The 9,797-nt window shown below is 40.1% G+C and overlaps 2 protein-coding genes across 4 annotated transcripts in view; one reads left to right on the top strand and one right to left on the bottom strand.

The window, feature by feature from the left end:
* The first annotated feature begins 267 nt into the window (after positions 1–267).
* On the top strand, positions 268–3,137 carry LOC110043858 (uncharacterized). Its single transcript, XM_020749359.2, has 2 exons — positions 268–2,002; positions 2,671–3,137. The coding sequence occupies exons 1-2, from the start codon at positions 322–324 to the stop codon at positions 3,042–3,044; spliced, it is 2,055 nt and encodes a 684-aa protein (XP_020605018.2). The 5' UTR covers positions 268–321; the 3' UTR covers positions 3,045–3,137.
* The window catches only part of LOC110043849 (cation channel sperm-associated protein 4-like), a 14,378-nt gene continuing 7,711 nt past the window's right edge, over positions 3,131–9,797 (bottom strand). For 2 of the 3 annotated variants that reach the window (XM_089277902.1, XM_089277904.1), the window contains 10 exons: positions 9,504–9,579; positions 8,592–8,650; positions 8,063–8,173; positions 7,370–7,434; positions 7,099–7,209; positions 5,842–5,920; positions 5,594–5,670; positions 4,892–4,999; positions 4,196–4,300; positions 3,131–3,533 (listed from right to left, as the gene is read on the bottom strand). In XM_089277902.1, coding sequence (XP_089134028.1) covers positions 3,378–3,533; positions 4,196–4,300; positions 4,892–4,999; positions 5,594–5,670; positions 5,842–5,920; positions 7,099–7,209; positions 7,370–7,434; positions 8,063–8,173; positions 8,592–8,650; positions 9,504–9,579 — 947 coding nt within the window. In that variant the 3' untranslated portion in view covers positions 3,131–3,377. The remainder of the gene's footprint in view (positions 3,534–4,195; positions 4,301–4,891; positions 5,000–5,593; positions 5,671–5,841; positions 5,921–7,098; positions 7,210–7,369; positions 7,435–8,062; positions 8,174–8,591; positions 8,651–9,503; positions 9,580–9,797) is intronic. The other variant, XM_089277903.1, reaches the window with a different exon arrangement.

The following is a 9,797-nucleotide window of genomic DNA, read 5'->3' as shown; positions in this document are numbered from 1 at the left end:
ATTGTATTTACAATTCTTCAACACCCAAAATTATATTCCTTTCAAAACCTTAGCCTCGGGTTTATTCTTGTAATAATCTTAAAATTTCGCAAATTTCAGCCTCGATATTCTTATAAAATATATTCTTACAAAAATAGAGAAAAGTGAATAAAGAACAAGTCCGAAAGCGGCAGCAAAAATATGCGACTCAGCACCAGGCCGGGACGGTCAAACAGCAGGGTGCATCGAAGCTAGTAATTTCACCACGTGCTCCGATCAAAACTTCGTTTTAACACTGCTCTTGCAAACAAGAGGATCTACGAGTCATGTACCTGTGGTGAAATGTTGTTTTCAAATTATGGGGATTTCCAGAGCAGAGACAGAGCTTGGCTAGAATATAAAAGGTATCAAGATCGATCATTGCCTCGGCTCATTGGGATGTTGGGACTTCAAAGAAAGCTCAAGACAATTCTCATGATTTTGATTGTTATGTATTTGTGCATCAACATTTATCACACATCGCGAAGCATTTTACAAAACGAGGCGCAGATAGCCCTTCTAAAGAAGGTCCTCAACAAACCTCTTTGCGTAGCACATCAGAAAACAATTCAGCGACTCCGAAGATTGACTAAAGACCTGACGTACGTTAGAATGTCTGTAGATCGCGACGTCGCCATGGCGAGGATTATTGACGGTCATTACGACAATCTACGAAAGCTACTTCGAGAAATCGAGTTTATTACGAGTACCAACGTGGACGAAGATGGACGAAAACGATTCAGCGACGACGAAGCAAAAGAATCGCAAGTTGTGTGCCCTGAGGTTTATAAAGGATCTATTCATGGCTATCCGTTTTATACAAAGGGTTTTGAAACTGAAGACTGCTCAGCCAAACGGGACACAAAAGAGCTTGTGACATTAATATTTGATGAAGTTGTTGTAACGACAGCAACTGGTGTTGAAAATAATGTATTTATTCAAACAAGTCGCGTGGACCAGTTGTTAACTTTCATAGAAAGCGTATACCGCTTATTTCCTGGGATAAGGGTGAATATCGTGCTAGGAAAAAACTGGAATCAGCGAGAGCTGCAAGCGATTAAGGATAAGACAAGCCAAAACAACTTGCCCAATAAAGTTTCCATTTATTCTCTCAAAAACAACGGGTTTAACAAGGGAGAATTACTTCAAAGTATAATAAATGGAATAAAAACAGAATATACCTTGATTGCGCCGCGTTTGACAAATTTCACAAACGATATCAACCTCGAAAGGCTCATAAGAATTCTCTCGACTCGTAAAAATACCTTATTCGCAGGTGGCAGTTATAGGAATTTAACAGGTCACTGGTCACATGGTTGTCTTCAAACGCAACTTAAAAATTACACTCTATCTTATAAATCAGGTTATTATCACTCTTTCTACGAATGCTTGGTTTGTGACTACATCTCAGGCCCATTTCTTGCGAAAACGTCCCTACTACGAGACATGGGTTTTCGTTTGAGTGGAGAACTTGGTATTTTCAGAGACTTATTTTTGAGGGTAAAAGATCGATACTCTAGCTCACATCCGGGACTGGATCATGGCGGCACTGCGGTAGTAACATGCCCGGATGTGATGTTCCATACACAGTATTCTCTAGCACGTGACGAGGAACTTGCAAACTTTGCAAATGAGCACAACATTAAAAAGATCGTTGAGGCAGACGGGACAATTCGATGGTTTGGCTGCAGAAGAGGGCTAAAATATCGAAATGGAGAGAAATGCCCTCTGAAGTCGGGACTGGCCGTTCCGCCGTGTTGCTTGGAGAACATAGCCGATGCGATTAAATTTGTGATGGAGCAATGCGGTAGGAATAACATAACTTGTGAGCTACAAGAAGGGACGCTATTAGGCGCTGTTAAACTGAACAAGGTGCTGCCTTGGGAGAGGGATGCTGACATCACATTTCTAACTGCGGACTTTCCAAAGCTGGTCAAGATAAAAGACGTATTCACCAGACAAGGATATGTAATTCATGATATTCGTAAGTCTTATAGATAGTATGGTAGTTTAATTATATTCTTTTTACAGAAACTACGTTTGAATTGGGACATCGTCCCAACAAAGAACGTGAGCAATTGGAATTTTCACAGCCACTCAGTTGAGGAATTTACATCTACTGATTTCTTAAATAGATTCACGGTTGAAAATTATAGAGCAGGTATGTCCCGGACACTGTGTTCCCACCACAATCATCGCCCCTTCTGAGATGTAAATTTTTTCGCTTTTTCATGCTATATTCTAAACTATATAAAAGATCGTGTTCCTATATTTTCTAAGAATAAAATTCACTTTAGAGGTCTAGAACAATTGCTAAACGCCCCCGGTATTCCGCTTGTAAGTCCACCAGCAGTTTTTTAGACCTCAAAAGTGCATGTGTTTTCTTAGAGAACACAGAACAACATCTTCTATTTGGTAAATGGATGCACAGGGGAGTGCGAGAGAACCGTAACAGTTCAAAGAATCTTAGCCCAGCCCAGCAACTCTAGCTTCTTGGGAATTGTTTACACTCTCGTCCTCGTCAAGCAAACATAAAAAAATTCTGCTTGTAGTTCATAGCAGCCGGACACAATTATAGTGGAGTATATACGGGTGCCCATCGAGGTTCGAGCCATTGATTTTGTGGCTGTTATAATTCCTTTTCTTTTCTAGAACAGCCATGGTGTTGTGTAGAAGGTCGTAAAGCTGGTGGAAAAATCGAACTACTCGCCGACGGATGGTCCATCCAGATGTACGGCCAACACAGGATGAACTCCAGAGGAGCCCTTGCTTATGAGCACTCTCCCACGAAGGTCTTTTTCAGCGGAAGCTGGCTCAACGTGCCTTTCAATCCGGGGCTTTATGTAAGGAATCGCTACGGAAGAGAGGTTTATCAACACGCTGAACACTGGCTATCAACCGGAAAGCTGTCTGGATGGGACGCATACGAGGCAGGGATGTTTAGTTCATGTCCCGTCAAGGGATTTCACGGGTGTCTTGATCAATATCAGCCCGATGGCTCTATACAGTTCGAGAACAACTTTTAAACTTTTCTACATAAAATTTGAAGGGTGTATTATCAGTACGAATTCATGTCTTGTGTTAAATCGCGGAAACAAATACACATGCAATCTTTGAAAGGTCATGTACCATTTCTTAAAACTTACGTAACAAATTTTATTGAAACAACAAACAATTGACTTTAAAGCTCCGGTAAAAAATAACGATTTTAGAACGCGTTTCACCGGCGTAAACACAAGGTCAATGACGTCACGTCCGTTGCCAAGCAACGATCTTAATGACAATATACGCGTTAAGACTTAGAGGTGCAGAGTTGAAAGTTTTCATCCTTCATTGAAGATATTAGCCAAGACAGAAGACTACCTCCGTTCGTACGTTGAGGTTCTCCTCTGTGCAGCCGTGCTGATTAACCTAGCTCCCTCTCGTATCATGGACCCTAGAGTGTCTTTATGCGAGTCAAAGACTTTGCCTTGCTCCATTTCCATCAGGTTCGACATCAAGTCTCCACCAGTTAACTAAGGGAAGGGGCGACACATACACACTAGTAAAAAACATGAGCTATGCGCAAATCAGATGTTCACAGATGCTATTGAACTGGTTGGCTCGGTCTATTTTGGGAATATATCGGTCCTCTGAGACCAAGTCAAGTGCCGCTGTATAATGCTTTGGGTTTCACATACCCTACGTAATGGCAATAGACCGAAACAAACAAAAGAAATGTAATGAAATTTAATTTCTTTTGTTTTTGTCCTCTAGGCCTCACTATCAAGCTGAATTTTAATAGATCGAAAGTGGCCTATTATGCCAGCTAAACGCTCGCAGGACACTTCAAATTTAACCGAAGAATCGTCTTTTCGCGAAATGATGACGTTTGATTTGTGCTACGGTATAGTAATAGCTCTCCTCTCTGTCCAGTGAATATAGCGCGCTAATTGATGTAATATTTCAAACACGAGAGACAGTGTTTCATCGGGATATCCAAACACCGAGGAGAGAGTGGAAAATACGACGCGCAGCGGAGTATTTTTGACGAAATTCGAGGTGTTTGGATAGCCGATGAAACACTGCCTCGAGTATTTGATATATCTTCTCAATCGAAACAAAAACTAAGGAGTAAAAGGAGAAGTTTGAGAAATATAGATTGATGACTACTCAACCAAGCTAGCTAGTTCCCTACCGCAAAGTTCTCATCGCTTATCATCTTGGCGCCCTCTTCAGCGTCATTCTTTAGTATGCCTTCCTTCTTGGCTTTGTCTTGCAAATCTGACACCTCACCAATAATCTTACAAATTAAGAGAAACCTTTCAGTTATATTGTCTAGTTCCAGGGTGTTTCGCACGGATCAGACACGGAATGAATTCCGTAGGGCCACAGGTTCTACTGACAGGACAGCCCGTAAGTTTTTCTGAGCAGCTTGTGCAACCGAGTAACTTGTTTCCGTTAAGTATGCTCGAGGTCTAAAATCCCGTTTAAGTTTTAGATATTGTCTGCATTCAGTATGGTTGTGTGAATTTGTATCGTATTTTTCTTTTTTCGGCACAGACTCGGACGGATAACTAGACAAGTCAATTTGACGAGTTTTCCTCAAAAAAAAAAAAAAAACTGTCCCCTTCCGTGTTCGCACGAAGACGGGCAACTCCCACAGACGAGTTTCCAGTCTCTAAAGTGACTGCCTATAGTAAACGGTATAGACATTAGAAAATTTGCTCTTTTTCCCTCCATAAAGCAAATGGCTACCTCAATCTTATCCTGTCTTATCTTAAAGAATTTCAATTTTTACCACACAATCTCTTCACAAGTGTTTCCAGATCTCCTGTAAGCGAAACTTCGCCCTCCAGAGATCTTGTAAGGAATGAGATTACAACAGTCTTACCTGAATAACTTCTGTTTTAATCTTCCTAGATTCCACGAGATTTTGTTCAATGGCGCTCAGGATCAGCAGATAGTTTTCCAGTTTCTCGCTTGAAACATTTGTCAAGTCCTGTTCAACGAACCACAAAGATATGATTATTTTCCATTACAGTACTTAACATCTCTAAGTAACGACTCGTCTTATGCAATGAGTGACTCGCGAACGCAAGAACATGAACAGAAACATGCGCAAAGAGTTTCGCCTCTTTCGTTCAGTTTACCCACTTTCTTCGTAATAAATAATATAAACGTTGGTCCCTTGCCAATGCAAACATTTTCTTCAAATGCCCTTAGAACCACTCTCAGACAAGGAGAGAGACTCAAACTGCCATCATCAAAGCCCTAACTGATAAAACGCTTAGGCTACGTGATTTTTGAAAGCTATGAAGGCATTATCCTTCCATTTTCCAAGCCAAGTCTTCCCCTTTCGTTTAAAGCAAAATACTAACACTGCATGTCCATAGGATTTTCTCTAAGAATGCGGGAGAATAAAGGAGCGGTTGGTGAGTGATCAAATCTAGCTTCCCCTCGGCTCACTTCGGCTCCATTCGGCTCGACTCGGATAGGCTCTGCGTTCGGTTAGGTCCCTACACTGGTCATTTTTCACTCTTTCTTAATTTTACTTTATTTTGAGAGGAGTCTACTCACGGGTTTCTTAACTTACCGGTAACTGAAACGGCATCTGTTTCAGGTATACAAAACTGGGGATGTCTTCCACTCCAACTGTCTGCACTGGGATGTCTAAAATGCAAATAGCCCCAGTAGTTTTCTACTGTTCTCTCTCTTGGAAAGGATAAGTCAAGATTTCAAAGATTATTCGTGAAGATCGGATCTTGGAGAATGGAACCTAAGAATCATAAAGCTCTTGTGAAACTCCTTTGTAGCTAACAAACAGATGCGTAATTAACTTACCTTCTTCCTCGAGTTTAGCTTTCAGATCATCTGTTTCCCGCTCCTTGCCTTCAGTCTTCACATCAACCATAGCGAATTCCTGTTCACACGAAATAAAGTGCATGTTCAGAGTCACGTGATGTCTTGTTAGAATTTCGGTATACTTCACACATTAGAAAAGTTAAAAGAATAACCAAAGTCATCAACTAGGACATTCTCTTGATGTGCCACTAAATACTCAGAACAAACATCAAGAAAAATGCTTGACATACAGTAATGAGAATTACGATATTAAAGAGTTATAAATCCGAAACAAGTTAAAGTTCCTCCGGCTCACTCTTTGTAGCATGAGTGTCTGCTAAGACGATTTTTCTTTTATATTAGGCACTCCATCAAGGAATAGGGGAATTTCAGGGGAGTAGGGATGGCGTAGTGGAGAGATCGCTCGCCACCCACCAATATGGTTTGGGTTCGATTCTGGCACGGTGTCATATGTTGGCTGAGTTTGTTGTTCGTTCTGCTCTTGTTCCGAGGGTTTTTTTCCAGGTACTCCGACCGGTTTTCCTTCCTCCACAGAAAACCAACATCTCAAACTTCTAATTCTTTAATCTTTAATCTTTAATCATTATTTATACACGGTAAAAATTCATCAGGTACAATAAATTCCAATGAGATAAGATCCTAAACCTAAAATTCTAATCCTAATATTATATTAACTTACAACAATATTCTACCTATAAACCTGATTTCTATGAATGCCGTGTGAATTCGACCAGAATAGAGGACCCGCGTGGAAACCAGTTAGGGCTGATGAGCCTTCTTCGCTGAATATTCAATTTTCTGTTTAATCAATGCTGATAACTCACCTAGAAAATCAGGGATGCTTACCATTTACAAAAACCGTCCGGTTGGAAATTTCAGAGCTCTTTAGACACGAACATTAAACAATTAAATGCGACGTCGCGGGAGAGGGAATCGCTATAAAGTATATTCACATCAGCTAGAGAGACTTAAAAGAGCAGGAAAATAGCATCACCTCAAATCACAGCCCATATTTTCTAAAGCTTCCCAAATGGAATGGCGCCAGCGATTTGATTTTCCAACTGGAATTTCCGGTTTTCCCATGTAAATAGGAAATTTTACATTTTCAGTAGTCTCTTTCTTTATCTACTTTTTTTTTTCTGGGGTAAGAACTAAACGAAAGGTGGAAAAAAATCTCGAGGCGAGCCGGGAAAATCGCAGCACGGGCGGGACTACATGTATGGGTTAAGTACTCACCAGATTTGTAACTACAACAGCAACAACAAGGTTGGCAAATACAAATGCACCGATAGCTATAAAGGCAATGAGAAATAGCCCTCCACCAACGTAGTAATTCTCTCCAACATCCTGCGTGACATGAATCAAGGGATAAAAAATGTTTCTACTGAGTTGAGAAATTTGTGTTACATTTCATGCTTAACTCTTACTAGTTTGTACTTATTTTGATATTTCTTGTTATAAGTATCTTAACATTTCTAGCCAGCTTGAAAAAATGTTTCATTTTTACCTGAAAAGCTTTGAAAATTTCCATCCATCCATCTTGAGTAAGACAAACAAAGAGATAGAACATGGCTAAATAAAGTCAAGGATTGTGATAAACTGAATCAAGATGAAATAAATGAGTGTACAAAAATAATTTAGTGTTTTTATGCCCAAAATAGCTGTTATGGAAGAGAAGGAGCTTTTAAGTTTTGGAAAGAGCAGCACCGTATGCATATATAACTCTGTAGGTTATCAATACTTTTAATTTTTTTAAAAGTTTCAGTTTGTTTCAGCATGTTCCAGCATGTTCCAGGATGTTCAATGTTCCTGGTTTTATGGATGAACAGTCCATGATGAATCAAACTAACTGTCCGCGCCTAAGACTAATGCGTCGATCAATTTGAAGCTTCAACATCCCCCACCGGGCAACCCACGGGATTTGACACAAAAGGCCTTCCCTGGGGTGGGGAATTTGAACCGTGCTTGGTAAATGGACAAATTAAAGCCGATAATTTGTCAGTGTGTATGTCAGTTCTTGATTGTGTCAGAAAAAGATTGAAAGGATAAGCGTAAGCTTGTCGTTGGAATAACAAGTCTAGCAGAGCCATATTCCCAAGAGAAAAGTAAAAGCATTCTTTAAGCATTCTTCCTCAGAGAATAATGAAAATGATAAATAATTAGGTCAGGATAAGTATTAAATATTGTAATAGAAAGATACAGCTAGAGAGATTTCCAAAATACATCGGTACAATGTCCCGGTATAGCGTGACTCCAATCACAGAAAACACCAGCATGATAATCACAAGCAACAGTACAATGTTGGCCATGTCTGCGAAGGAAAAAAAACATTGTTATACCTTCCGACTCAAATACGTTTTCCGATTGGAGGAGAGCGTGCCACGTGTCATATCCATAGCGAAACAACAACTTGAACTTTAGACTCGCACGTGATCAAGTCGTACAACTTGAAACAGCTGCAACTTATTGTGGCAACCGGCGTGAAGCTAATAATGTTTTCGCAGTTTGTTCCATTTTTGAGTTAGGAATTACAACAAAACACTTGATGAATAGCCCCACGTGAAAGAGTGAGTTTTGTCCCCCTTCGGGAAACGAAACTCACTGTTTCCCTTGGGGCCATTGATTAAGTGCCAAATGTTCTAGTACTTCGTAACTCAACTAAGCTAAGCAACGAAATTTTCTGAGGTCATATGATAAGAATTTACCACTTTAAAACAGGTAAAACTTACCAGGAACTGACTGAAGAATTGTCTGTACAACAATCTGTAACCCAGGCAGAGAACTGATACTGTGAATTAAAATCAGGTGAACAATGGTGAAAAAAAAAACCCTTAAAAATAGGCCTTTGTATTGCAAATAAAGTTACAATAAATCTTTCTTCAAACTCGGCTAAACTTCCACAGCTACCTCAGGGGTTATAAAAGTCACGCTTTTTAACACAAGTGTCTACGTCGCGTGTACAAGATTCCACGGTTTTGTTTTCTCTTAATTAAAACGATGATAATAGTCCCCCCCCCAAAATTGATTCCTATCAAATCGTGCGGCCTTTTTTACTATTGCTCGGAAAAAAAAACCAATCGCGGAGCCAGTCACTTGGGTAAACAACGGAGCAAACGAACCAATCATAAATCGGAACGTGGAGACGCCATATTCCCAGGTCAGACAGCGTCCACATCACGCCGGACAAATTTGAAAACCCAGCTTTGTTTCTGTACGGTTAGACCAAACGTCCACATTAATCCGTCATGAAAGCGAAGCTTTTCGAAAAACGCTCTTCAAACCGGAAGAATTTGAAAACGCTGGCTTTTTGTTTTCGTGTGGACGGAAAACATTTTAAAAATGGACCTTTTCTACAACGATATAGTCACGCGCGATAATCATGCGGTGAACATTGATTAATTGAATGACTGATTGACCGAGCTTCCTCAATCACAAATCCAAAAGGACCTGTGAATGGTGTGTTTTTTAAATTCCTCCGGCGTAGTGTGGACGGAAATATTTGATGTGCTTTCAGAGTGAAACCTCCGTTTTCAAATTCATTGGGCGTAGTGTGGAATTTCCATTGAAATGTCTAGGCAGCACTCGTTGTAAGGTGACCACTGTGGCTAATCCTATGTGTCTGGTGGAAACAGCTATTCTACCTTCTAAGACTGCGGAAAGCTCTCAACACTCTAAGAATTCTCAACACTCCTCTGCTTCCTGATCCTGTACTGAGCACTGACAATATAGCATTACAACAACAAAAACAATGAGACAAAGTAATAAAGACACTTCATAAACAATATTTTAACAGAATGTAATTACCTTTTTTTCTAAAAATAACAACTGCAACGAAATTAGTTTTAAAATGTAAATGCAACTGTCTCGTTCCCCATCAAAGTCATTCCAATACCGTTATGGTTTGCGATTGCTGACCGCACATAGGTATCTTTGCT

The sequence above is a fragment of the Orbicella faveolata genome, unplaced genomic scaffold (genome assembly GCF_042242905.1).
Source record: "Orbicella faveolata isolate gen_17 unplaced genomic scaffold, um_ofav_v1 contig_46, whole genome shotgun sequence".
In the NCBI taxonomy this organism is placed as follows: domain Eukaryota; kingdom Metazoa; phylum Cnidaria; class Anthozoa; order Scleractinia; family Merulinidae; genus Orbicella; species Orbicella faveolata.
Note: the sequence above shows the minus strand (reverse complement) of the source record. Positions and strands in the feature narration are given on the sequence as shown.

What these genes read in the sequence shown, in the direction of transcription:
- LOC110043858 (XM_020749359.2), top strand. Translation starts at nt 322, where the DNA reads ATGTTGTTTTCAAATTATGGGGATTTCCAGAGCAGAGACAGAGCTTGG. An exon ending in ATATGTAATTCATGATATTC is followed by an intron (nt 2,003 to 2,670) that starts GTAAGTCTTATA and finishes TTTCTTTTCTAG; the next exon opens with AACAGCCATGGTGTTGTGTA.